The sequence below is a fragment of the Colletotrichum phormii genome (assembly GCF_030913505.1).
Source record: "Colletotrichum phormii strain CBS 102054 chromosome Unknown BDP81scaffold_1, whole genome shotgun sequence".
In the NCBI taxonomy this organism is placed as follows: domain Eukaryota; kingdom Fungi; phylum Ascomycota; class Sordariomycetes; order Glomerellales; family Glomerellaceae; genus Colletotrichum; species Colletotrichum phormii.
In genome coordinates this window covers 3201072-3213429 of record NW_026851443.1, presented here as the reverse complement: position 1 = coordinate 3213429, position 12358 = coordinate 3201072, and the positions used below count along the sequence as shown (strand labels likewise).

The 12358-nt window shown below is 52.1% G+C and overlaps 4 protein-coding genes and 1 non-coding gene across 5 annotated transcripts; 2 read left to right on the top strand and 3 right to left on the bottom strand.

Moving 5' to 3' along the window:
- Nucleotides 1-1140: 1140 nt before the first annotated feature.
- Nucleotides 1141-1227, bottom strand: BDP81DRAFT_t7. Its single transcript has one exon. It is a non-coding gene; the product is annotated as a tRNA-Gly (tRNA).
- A 310-nt stretch (nucleotides 1228-1537) lies between these two features.
- On the bottom strand, nucleotides 1538-2580 carry BDP81DRAFT_414054 (uncharacterized protein). The gene has a single exon (XM_060589331.1). The coding sequence runs from the start codon at nucleotides 2288-2290 to the stop codon at nucleotides 1790-1792; it is 501 nt and encodes a 166-aa protein (XP_060452096.1). The 5' UTR covers nucleotides 2291-2580; the 3' UTR covers nucleotides 1538-1789.
- A 2680-nt stretch (nucleotides 2581-5260) lies between these two features.
- BDP81DRAFT_14580 (uncharacterized protein) lies at nucleotides 5261-6147 on the top strand. Its single transcript, XM_060581890.1, has 2 exons — nucleotides 5261-5746; nucleotides 5806-6147. Exons 1-2 carry the CDS (start codon nucleotides 5365-5367, stop codon nucleotides 6042-6044), a joined length of 621 nt encoding a protein of 206 aa, XP_060452095.1. The 5' UTR covers nucleotides 5261-5364; the 3' UTR covers nucleotides 6045-6147.
- Nucleotides 6148-6595: 448 nt separating this feature from the next.
- Nucleotides 6596-8043, top strand: BDP81DRAFT_305975 (aromatic prenyltransferase; the record flags this gene model as incomplete). Its single annotated transcript, XM_060583228.1, has 2 exons — nucleotides 6596-7860; nucleotides 7914-8043. 2 exons carry the CDS (start codon nucleotides 6596-6598, stop codon nucleotides 8041-8043), a joined length of 1395 nt encoding a protein of 464 aa, XP_060452094.1.
- A 1387-nt stretch (nucleotides 8044-9430) lies between these two features.
- Nucleotides 9431-11546, bottom strand: BDP81DRAFT_401979 (uncharacterized protein). The gene is made up of 2 exons (XM_060588832.1): nucleotides 10198-11546; nucleotides 9431-10119 (listed from the first exon to the last, which is right to left on the bottom strand). The coding sequence occupies exons 1-2, from the start codon at nucleotides 11088-11090 to the stop codon at nucleotides 9894-9896; spliced, it is 1119 nt and encodes a 372-aa protein (XP_060452093.1). The 5' UTR covers nucleotides 11091-11546; the 3' UTR covers nucleotides 9431-9893.
- Nucleotides 11547-12358: the final 812 nt, after the last annotated feature.

The window sequence follows — 12358 nt, the reverse complement described above, 5'->3', positions numbered from 1 at the left end:
CGTTGAAAGACACGAGCCTACGTACTTGTCAAATCAGAGAAACACACGCTTTTGAGAGACTAGAGGATGGAGCAGGACTGGTACAATTGGAAGTGGCCAAGGTGGCTTATGCATGGTATCTTTTGAAACTATCGCCACGAGTCTAGTGACCACGATCTTGGTTCCTGTCAGCGGTAGCTGAGGGACTAGCTGAATGTCACGGCCCCAGCCATAGCCACGTCTCTCCAGCTCTTTGGCTTTACGGAACTCTGGCCCTTATGTCTTTGGTCGTTGAGGCTTTCGACGACAGTCTGGAAGGCCATCGTCCGAGTTCTCTTCCCTGATATAAGCGATGAAGATGTCTAGTCACACTCATAGCAGCGCGCCATATTGCTACATGCGAATGGTCTTGGATCCGGGCCGGAGAGCTCCGGATTGTTTCTCGGTGCTGCTTACATCTGTGGGTCTGGGTCTTTCACGTCTAACAGAAGCTCTTTGGAGGGAGGGAAAAAAACTAGCTGTAGAGCAATACACCCATTGTTGTGCTTCCCCCAACTACCTAATACACTGACTACAGACACAAGAGACCAAGAGATAGAGCAGCTTCAAAGTTGCTTTCTGGTTGATGAATTGGACTTATGTCCAGTCAGAGTCAAAGTCGCAAAAGCATAGTTGCGGCTCTGCCTGAGCCCACCGCAGCTGCAACAGCAGATAGTCTAGAGCTGAGCTCAATTGGCTTCTATGTCCCGGGATGGAAAGGGGGCGGTTGGAACCCATGTTCAATATTTCCTGGTCTGAGCTGAGTTGTCCAGCAGAGCTGTGTACATGTTACCTTGATGGAGCACTGGTCGTGTTTAGGTACTCTCCAGACGGGTTAGTTGGTGGTAAAGCATACAGAGTAAAAACATGGATGAGTGATGAGTCTACCAGAATGAATGGTGGGCGACACGGGAGATGCGTGGACCTCAGAGCAGGACAGTCTGAACTCGCAGCAATACGATGCAACACGTAAATCTAGAAAGCCTTTTGAAAGCACTCTTACTGCATTTCCAGATTGCATGGGAGACAAAAATATTGCCGTACATGTTTACTTGTCTCTTGAGACTCAACTCAAGATACAAAAACAGAGTCTCCGGTGACAAAAGAGAAATGTGGTCTGTATGCATCCGCCGATAATCGAAATCGGGTCCCTTGCTATTCAGTCTGAAGAATGGAAGGCAAGGATGATAACCACTACACTACAGATGCTTGTGTTCAAACGGCTTGGAAATAGCCAATATGTATCTACAATGTGCGGGCTCGCTTGCGCTAGCAAGGGCAAACAACGATCCACATGCGGGATTTAGTCAGCCATCGGACTCGACAGCCATTGTCCACATTGATGCTCTTGAGACATGTTGCGATCAAGAAGTTGGCGATCTGGCGGGAGGAAATACAAGTAAACATGGTATCTCATGATACCAGATTCCGGTGAGTTCATTCGGCATGTTAGTACCTCTCTTCATCGTACCTTGGTGGAGGACGACGGGTGGGCCACTGTAGGAGCACGATATTGGAAAGAGGAGTTGATTGCTTCTTGTTCTTCAAGATGCCGAGCAAGCTAGTGCCTGGCCATATCTTTGTATATCATTAATGAGTCACACACAATCAATAGCGTCCAACTTTTGGCGATCATCACGAATGATGCGCCAAACCTGATGGACATACGTCAAATATCTCTAGGCCTCGGACAATCAGTTCCGTAAAAATTCACTACAAAAAGACCGCCCAACTATCTTCCCCTGAATGCTACTGGAGAGCCGTGCGAACTTCATACGGTAGACGTAGTAGATGGCGGCAAGACAGTGAGAAGAAAGAGCTCTCCTAGAACAGGAGAGCTTGTTGTAGATGCACTCGAGGTTGATGATGATGTTGAGGAAGATGAGGTGCTGGTTGTACCCGATTGTGTTTGCGATCCTACTGAGCTAGATAGGGAGCTTGTTGCAGTTTCACTCGGGGTGCTGATGGAATTGGTGACTTGGCTATTCGTCGAGGAACTAGTTGTCGAGACTTGACTTGTCGACGAGGAGGTGGAGCTCGGAGATGATGATTGGGTTGATGAAGTAGAAGTCGAACTTGAGAGACTTCCTGATGCATTGGTGGAAACAGAACTAGGTGTTGTAAGACTGGTAGAAGAGCCGCTGGTGCTTGATGAACCTGAGATGGTGTTTGAGGTCACGGGTGTTGTGACTGTGGTACTTATTGGCGAACTTGATGTAGTAGTGTTAGAAGATGGAGTGCTGCTAAGCGAACCTGTAGGCGAGGTGCTCATGGAAGTAGTGCTGGAGGAAGAGGGGGAGGAAGATGAAGTGGTCCCTGTCGATGAGGATGAGGGTGTGGATGTGATCGATAGTGACGAGGATACCGTTGTCGAAGGTGATGTCAGCGGAGTGCCTGATGTTGATGAGGAGGACGTAGAGGAGATGGATGTCGAAGATGTTGTCGAGGAAGATACAGGCGACGTAGAAGAGGACGAGGCAGAGTCAGTCGAGGAAGAAGAGGGTGAGGATGAGGATGAGGATGAGGATGAGGATGAGGATGAGGATGAGGATGAGGATGAGGATGAGGATGAGGATGAGGATGAGGATGAGGATGAGGATGAGGATGAGGATGAGGATGAGGATGAGGATGAGGATGAGGATGAGGATGAGGATGAGGATGAGGATGAGGATGAGGATGACGATGACGTTGACGTTGAAGAAGAGGTGGAGGATGATGATGAAAATGACGAAGATGAGGTAGACGTAGTAGTGGACGTGGAAGAGTCGGACGAGGTTGAAGTCGTCGAGGTGGATGAGGACGAAGGGGAGGATGTGGACGATGAAGATGAGGTTGAGGACGTGGTAGAGGTGGTCGACGAGGAAGAAGACGACAAGCCGACGGGCACCGCTCTCGTGCCATAAACAGAATACAAGAGTTGATTTCCCGTATTTCCACCACAGTTTGCATTCGGAGAACCCTGGGGAGGAGTCTCGCCGCAAACATAGTTGCAGTTGCTATCAACAACGCCAACCGTGTCAACGAATCTGATATCGAACCCATTTATAGAGCAGTAGCAATTTGTATCGCGAAGGAGAGTGAATTCCCTGCTATTAGCTATGCATAAATTTTTGGCAAACAATTGGCCCATTGTCGGCCCCGATTCGTGCTACAACAATCGCCGCGGTATTGTATAGCATACCGCATCCCCGGTACGCCATGGGCGGAACATTGTATGCAGTCCCCTGACCGAGCACGCCGTTGAAGGCATAGCTGAGGGCGAAGAAGACTGTTGGCCAAAAAGAGGGCATCATTGATCGACAGTCTCGTCTGGAGGACTCAAAAATGATAATGTAAGCACTTGCAGCACAGCAGGCGATGGGACCTTGAAATTTACATATTCAAACAAAAGGAGCAGATACTATGTTTTATGATTGCAATAGAATCGTGTGGGCAGTGTTGTTAATTATCCGAGTGAACCGAGGGTTTCACTCTGTTGAAACCATGAGGCTTATTCACTAGGTAACGATCATCACCAGTCCCCAGCTTGGTCAAAGGGAGAAGGGGCAGGTATGGCACGCAAGTTTAGATCTGAGATGACAATGAGGCGGCGTGGCTGTCTCGGCCTTTCAGCCCAAATACCATGGATCCAGTTCAGACACGTTCTCACAGAGACGTGTGATTGGATCCAGAGCGGCTCATCAATTACTCAGGAATTCAAGCCCGTTGTTGAGAGTTCAACTGTAAGACATCCTTAAGCTAACTGGAGATCTTGGCGTCAACATTCCTGATATTCAGACCTTCAATTCTTGTGCCGCCTGTAAAAAGATGGCAAATCCAAGCTTCTTGCTTCGTGTAATTGCTCTATCGTTTGAAGGATCGAGGCTAGGTCGATTTGAGAATCGAGCACTGTATGTAGCGCTGAGATGAGATTCTTTGGCCGAGTAACCAAAAATGCTTGATCTGGAGTTCAAAATTGGGTTGCATGCCTTGGCTCCAACGTAATAAGACACAGTAACGACATGCTTACTTACAACTGGCCAATATCTGGGACAAATACAACAACTGGGTGGCCCTAGGACACCATGGATGATTTCGGCATAACTAAATGTATCGCAACATGCGGCCCGGGGGATTCCTCGGATTGCTAGATGATGGTCGGAAAAAATGGTTCTTTTGAAGGAGAAAGCGTCCACCTCGAAGGAAATTGAACGGCCACACGGCGTCGGCATTGCCTTTCGATTACCTAAGTCAGCAGTATCCCTCGCAGCACTCTGCCCATTCGAGTTCTATCTCAGCCCACAGTCCACTTCTCTGCTTCTATAGAGTAAGGAACACGAGAAGTATGAGATGATACAGCCACAGACAAGTCATAGCATGGAAGGCCTCCATCTCAGTAACCAGAGCGTTCCTCCTACCCAAGCACAGAAGACGACGCTGCGGCGTGATGTCACCGCAGAAACCCGCAGACAATATCCTCAGAGCGTAAGCTCGCGCTCTACAGGTCTGCAGGAGACCTCGGCCACGAACTGCTGGACTCTTTCTCGGCAGGCAGATTCAAAGAAATTATGCTCATCCGGACGCTTGATTTGATATCCTTCTCCAGACTAGGTAACTCTGCAAAATCTACTTCGTTATAATGGATAGCACATCACATCTCTTCCGCACGTCTGGCTTCTTATCTAAATGGGACTTTCTTCTATACTATATCCTCACGGGTTCAAACATGCGAACACACTGGGCTCGGATTGGGGCGATGGGTAGAGAGAGGATCACAAGCATTTTCCGACTTGTTAGCTTCGAGCAAATATGGCCCTTCCTCTCCCTTGTCTCCCGCGTGGCCTCGGGCCGTGGGCAAGTGCGCCTGCGTTTCCCCTTCTCTCACTGAATTACATGCACAGGACAACGAGCCGGCCTAGCAGCTCCCTCCGAGGTTTCCTAATTTCCATGAAGCCACGCGGGAAAAAGCAAGTTGGCAGGCCGCCTTGGATTGGGTTTCTGTCGTTGAATCAAGCCGGAACTATCCCTCCTCCTGACGTGACAAGTTCTCGCGAAGGAGAGGTAAAATCTGCATTCCACGAAAATCCGGCCGGCCGAAACAATTTTCCGTAACCCACCCATTTGATTTACACAGTTTCCAAAATGATAGTCCGACTGCTTAACGGGCATTGGATGCAACCTTTCGCTTGCTTTCCCGAATTCGAGGCCACCGGTCATCCCCAACAACAGCTGTATCTTCCGCATTGAGTTCTTCCCGCATGAGTCTCCCGAAAGCTGTCATCAGGTTGCATTCTTTTTGCAGGTTGAACCGATACCCTTGTCTAGTGCGCCCCTCTGCGGAAGCTAGAAGCCAGACTTTCTCCAGCCATGTCCTTCTCAGTAGGGAGATGCCCGAGGGTGGACCTTTCATCTCATCTTCCATTCTTCCAGGGAAGCCAGGTTTCGAAGCTTCTCACACACCCCTCGTCTCGAAAAGCATCATCCATTTTGTTTTCTTTCCTCCGGGTGTCCGGTAAGATTTCTTGGCTTACTTGCTCAACAAGGAAAGATGCGATCAAAGCTCAAGAGTCTATCTCGATGTCTGGTACCTGCCAAGACCACACCAAGCTGCTACTGCGTAGGACGGCGTTAAGCGGTGTTTCTCTCCTATCTGCGCCTCACCGACACACTGACACTGCGGCCTTGGCCACGAGTCCTGCTGGTTGTGACAGCAGCTGTGCTTTCCGCAAAGAAATGCCAGCATGCAGCTGTAAGTTACCATGTGCAGCCGCAGCCCGCAGCTTGCATTTTGACTGATTTATTTGACAGTACCACTGTTGGGTTCCATGGTTTCCATCCGCGTACTTCGTCATAAAACGCATACTGCCATCTTTAGCCACTTTTACTCGGTAGCAGCGCCAGAAAAGACGCTCTATCCGGTCGAAGAACGAATGCGAAATATCTCCAGGAGACGTGGGCCCCTCAGAGGCCCGTTTTCTCCTCGCAAAATGGTCGTGGACAAGTTCACGTCCCGATTGACGCCTCCGGACCACACCACCGGATTTTGAGTGGGTTCCTCTCGTTTGGTTGCCCAATATGGCAGTCCGGCAGAGGGGGAACCATGGAAGAGAGTGTCCGTATTCTCAATGCAACTGGCCGGCGGCCTGGGAACCCCCTTTGCTTCACTTGCTCTTGGCAGCGGACAACCTCCCCGTCGACCTTACCAGACGGCTAGCCTCACTCGGTAGGAAGTGTTCACTCGCAACTGGCAGCCATGCGTCCCCGGACTGCCACGCCCTCAGCAGGGTCCAGATGTTGGCCCCATCCTGTCTTCACCAAAGTCTTGGATTACCGTTGTCCCTGCAGAGCACCGGCAGGCCGTAACGACCCAGCCACCTGCGCGATGACAGACGGTTTCAGAATCAGCCTTGGGAGAGCCGCTTGAGGCAATCGCAGCTGAGTGTGTTGCTCTGATGGGCTGGAGGTACCGCACCAGAGATATAATGTCCTGGACGATCTCCCCGTTCTCTGATTTTGGGTTACCGAAGAACAATCACATCTCGCAAACACTTCTCTAATACCATATCTGCATTAGCTCAACAAAACAATGGCTCCCACTATGGCAGCGTCCGCTTACACGGCCACTCCTAGTTCACCCTTCCCTCTGCAGCTCTCTCCTAGAGCTCTGAGGTCACCGAGGTCACCCATGACCTCCAGTCAGTCCGAAGTCCTGTCCCCTAGGGCCATGGCCAAACAGGAAAAGGACCTGTGCCTCCCAGCACAAGGCTCCATCTACATTCACAAGCCCGACCAAGACTTTTGGAATGTTCGTTGCGCCGAGACTCTGGACGCCTTCATGCAGGCTGCCGGTTCTTACACGCCGGCTCAGCGTGCCGCTCACCTCCAGCTTCTCTCGGAGATCATCGTCCCGTGCATGGGTCCTCACCCGGCCACGGCTCCGACCAAACCTCTACTCACCGCCGACGGCTCTCCGTTCGAGCCATCGTGGAACATCACCGACTCGGGCTCCTCTTCGATTCGCTTCTCATTCGAGCCCATGGGTCGCCATGGCGGCTCAGCATCAGACCCATTTGCACAGAAGATCATCCCCGCCGTCCTTCCTGCTTTGCGTATGGTATCTCATGGCGTGGACACGCGGTGGTTTGAGCAGTTCATGTCCGCTCTATTCCTGACGGAGGCCGAGTCAGAGATGGCTCTCTCCAGACTTCCCAAGGGGACTCGCGCGCCAACGTCGTTTCTCGCATTTGACCTGGATGGCGGCAAGGCTGTTTTCAAGGCATACTTCTTCCCAGTCCTCAAACACATCGCGACGGGTGCCTCGACCGAAGACGTTACGTTTGACGCGATCCGCACCTTGTCACCACGGGGCTCCGACCTCTCCCAGTCTGCCAACGCTACGGAGGAGTACTTCAAGAATTGCCCATTTGCTATTCCGGTAGAAATGATTGCCCTGGATTGCATCGACCCTGCCGAAGGGGCCCGCGTCAAGGTGTACGCTCGCACACGGTCAAATGCCTTCAACGTCGTCCGCAACGTGGTGACTCTCGGCGGCCAGATCAAGGACGAGGCGACGCTCAAGGGCCTCGAGATTCTTCAGGGCATTTGGCATCTGCTTCACAACGAGGCAGAACCCCATGACGATGATTGGAACAAGGAGCCAAAGGTGGTGAATACTCTCCACAAGGGCATCTGCTACGGCTTCGAGCTCAAGCCCGGCGCGGAGTGGCCCGAGGTGAAGGCATACGTGCCGCTCTGGCAGTACGCCGACAGCGACGCCGTCATCTCCGCAAACCTGGCGCAGGCGTTCCGCTCCAGAGGCTGGGCCGTCGCTGAGAAGTACCAAGACGACATGGCTCGTTGCTTGTAAGTGAAACTCCTGCACCTGCCACGAATTGGAGACTGACGTGTTTGATTAGCCCGCGTTCGGACCTGAGCAAGACCACAGGCACGCACTCTTACATCTCATTCGCCTATTCCGAGAAGAAGGGCGCTTACTTGACGATTTACTATTCCATCAGGCCTCAGGACTCATTGCTGGCTTTCTGAGAGGGGCAGCAAGACTAATGCAGGTACTTGCTGCGTAGGACGGGGGCGTTTTCTTTTTTACTTTCTCACTTTTCTTACTGTATACCTGGTGCTCGCGCTCTCCCGAGGGGCATAATATCCTGAGCACCGTTCCCTGACATATGTGGCAGACCATGGATTTAGTGGTTTGAACCAAAGAGTCTCATATAAATGTATCCAGGGCAGACAAATTTGAATGACAAAAGACATAGACTGACGGAATAATCCAAGAAGTCAAATTAACCTTCTCACGCACATCTTCTGGTTTTGCCATGCTGCAATGTTCGTCTTGAGGTCCATAAGGCGGAGAAGATGATGAAGACGTGTGGTGTGAAGTATATAAGCGTAAATCCTAGCCAAAGTCTGTTCCTCGTATAAGTCTGTCAACACGTCGGATGGTCTTGGCCTGCCGTGGTTGGAGACTGCGATTGATATAATGCTGGGTGTACATAGCGAGGAAAATTAACCTCCCCTTCTTGTTCAACTCAAAGCAGCCGTCTAATGCGAATATTGATGTTGCTGGACCAAGGGGAAGAAAGATAAGCCCGTAACTTGCATTCCTTCTCCTTTTGTCCTACCTTTGATAACCTCCGCACCACGGGACCACCCAGGTGAATACACAACAACGAAGCCCTCATATACCCCTCCAACTCCATTCCCGTCACCAGCACAGCAGGCGTCCGTCTAGGTCGACGGATCAGGTCAAACTGGGTTGAGTGGTGGAGTGGTTTAAGGTCAGCAATCAAAATCGCCAATTAGCCTACTCGACGACAGGCTGTCCGAGTTCGAATCCCAGCATGAGCACCAAGAGATGTAGCCACACCGGTGGTGAACTCTTTTTTATTTATTAATTTCTTTCCCTTCCTTTGACATAATGTATCTAAGACCCCCCCCCCCCCCTTCCCTAAGTGCATTAAGAAAGTCTCTGCGGCAGCAATATCTAACCCTCCGTCACTCTACTCCAGCCCAAACCCCCGCGGAGATATCGCAACGGCAAACGTGTGATGAATGATAATAAGAACACCATCTCGAATTGGCTCTGATGCCGAATAAAGATGGTGGTGGTCAGCATCGGGTCGACCGGGACATAACGTGCGGACGTCCAACGTCCCGGACACACAAACAAACATCCGGTAGAGTTTTCCATCCCAGGCCTTCACTCCCACCCCCGTCATGCGTTACCTCGGGACGAGATATTCCCGCTCGACGACTGAAAAGAGATTCCCAGAGAGCTTGGACTACAGAAGCAATATGGTGTAGCGTGGGACTGGTGCGAGGAGAAAAGGAGTTACGTCATACTGCCTGTCCAGTCATGAAAGCTTCATCAGGAGCTCGGTCAGATGTCACGAGAGGGATATGATACCTTTGTAGCTCGCTAAGAGGAATCAATTTAAAGAATGTAGGTTTTTGGGAGGCCTATGAATACAATTTCGAGTCCCCAATGCTTTCCTTTACAGCTATCATGGCGTCCATTTGATAACAATAACGCTTGGTGGGAAAAATGAGAGTGTGTGTAGACGTCCAGCACACGATGCGTCTCCAATCGGAGCACATCAAAGGCATCCGATACGACGTTCGATACGTGTTGGGAGAAGATTCCTAGTTTTTGCCAATCCCGTTCCTGGAAAATATCAAAGTAAAAACAAAAACGCCGCTTCTTTATGAGATGTGTGGTTTCCTCTCTTGTCCAAATTTTGGTGGTTCGGTACGTGATTTCTTGTGTGGGTTGTTTTTTTCTGCAAAGCAACGAAAAGGAGTAAAAGGAAAAGTGGTATCATCAGTGTCGCACGAGAGTTGATTTTGAGTTTCAGTTCCAATATGATGTCGCTCTCCTAGACCTGAGCGGTCTCGGTCTTGGGAACATCCTCCTCGTCGTCCTTGTAAGGAGAAAGATCGGCGGAGTCGGCCATGAGTTCGGTCTTCTCCTCGACGGCACCGGCCTCGCGGTGCGTGTTCTTGCGGGCACGACGGCGGCAGTGACGGCGAGCGAAGGGGGCTTGGCGGCGGACGAAGACGCGCCAGAGGCAGACGAAGAAGGTTCCGACCATCATGCCAATGCTGAAATGTCGTGTTAGTGGATCCGTTGGAAAGGGGGTCACACGATCAAGGGGGGCCATGGGGAGTTGAATAACTTACATGCTAACACTGACGCCAGCAACAATGCCGATAAGGATCGGGAGCAGGATGTGGGAGGTGATGTTCTTAGCCAGCTGACCCCAGGTGTGGTGGTGGTGTCTCATCTGGCCGGCGTTGTGAGAGTGATGTCCGTGACGGTGCTGGCCGCGCATGCTTCCGTGCTTGCGGCCTCCACACTTCATACCACGCATGTTTCTCAGGATGGCGGCGCGCCATCTGCAGTAGAAGGTGGTGCAGTCCTCGGCAGGCGGCTCGTGGTCCTCCTCTTCCTTGTGGGACGGGACGGAGGTCTCGGTTTGCTCGACATTGCCAATCATGAGGCTTCCGGTAGGGGACTTAATGAGCTTGACCTTGACGTTGGGAACGTCGGCGACGAAGCTGTTTCCGACCTCGATGATTTGGAGGTCCACCTCGACGAGCTCGAGCTCCTGCTCCGTATCCTTGGCGACGGGGCGGACGCCTAGGCTGTAGCCCAGCTGAGGGGTGTTGGGGTCGGCGTTTTGAGGGTGCTTGGTAGCGGCCTCTGCGAAGTCGGGAACCTGAGGAGCACGAAGGGCCTTGTACCACGAAGCAGGCTTGGGGTAGAGCTCAAAGTCGTTGACGAGGAGGTGGTCGACTCCGGTGGTGTCGGTTTCGATGGAGAAAGTGAGCTCGAGGTGGTTGTCGAGGTCGGTCATTGTGTGGTAGCGGCCATCATGTTGGCGCATCGTCAAGGGGCAGCCGGGGCAATCGACCTTGACGCGGTGGCTCGCGAGGCCAACCTCTGAGGAAGCCTCCACGAAGGGGAGGGTCTTGACGATTTCATTGTCGACTTCGGAGATCTCGGGGACGATGACGAAGGCTTGCGTGGCCGTAATCGCCAGGCCGGCGGCGGCGAGGGATTTCAACAACATCTTGACGGGGGGCTGTGTCGTTCAATCTGTTGGTTGGTTTTGATGATGTAGGGGAGTGTGTCGATTGGTTCTGTTTGGTGACGGAGTGTTTTGTTTCGACAGAGAGTACAGTCGAAGTTGGTTGATAGGTAGGGTAAGGAGAAGGGAGGTTTAGGTTTTGAAGATGGAGTGGGAGGAGAGGTGCAATGACATGAGTGCCGTGGTGTGTGTCAAGTCAATGGGTTAAGGTGGAGTAAAAAGGGACCTGAGCAGCAGCAGGCAGACTCGTAGCGTGTGTCGGTCACTTCGTAACCACGGTACGCAGGCAACGCAGGGCAGGTGTGCGCTGACGCAGCCCAGTCGTACGGGCCTTTACCCAGCAAAAAGATGAAGATCAGGTGCTGCAAGTGGCGTTAGTCTGCTGGATGCGTGGCTGCTCGGGGGTGGAGAGAGACCCAGAGAGGGGCAATCGGGGACAGCTTGGGACGCGCTAAGGGACGGACGCCGGGACGACACAGGGCAGACAGGTGACTGGCCTGTCTCAATGGACGGGGGATTCGCTGGCGATTGCGTGTGCCGGTGGGTGGTGAGTGACTTATCCGGAACCTGCGGAGACGAATGGGGAACTTTCCTCGGTGCTTGCAAGTTGCAAGCTTTCCAGGAGCCTATTAATGCCTAAGGCCAACAAGGGTCATGCCGTAACGCTGCACATCCCTCAGCCCGATTATGTCATTCGCCCACTCCTTTCCTCGCAAAGTCATCCTCTGTGCCTCTCTCTTTCCTTCGTAGAAGCACCGCGAAGGGTCGATCGAGTCTACTCAGGGGCCAGGCACATCTATCTCACCGGGGCTCGCACTCGCCCATCGTCCACTCACCTTGCACACCTGTCGTATATCTCCACTTTTATCTCTCTCTTCCACTTTCCGCCGCCTCCGTGCCGGACCACTTTCACGCGGCAACGGGCAACTGCCAAACGGGGGCCAACCTTCCAAGACTTCCAATACACGTATCGATTCGCATGGCATGAGCGTCGTCCGTGCAGATTCACCCGTACAGAAATGTACAATCAATCGCCCTCCTTCGTCCTCCCCCCAGCTCCGATGGATTTACTTGCTCCTTTCTTTTCCATCTCTTTGAGTTTTCGCCTACCTAATCTTTCTGTACCCGGGTCCTTGACGCATCAAAGCTAAGCGCGCCGCTGCTATCCCTGCACTAAGACCATTTGCTCCCTTCCATCTTCATATTGACAGGCCTCAGCACGAGCACTGAGCACTGAGCACCCTGGTAGC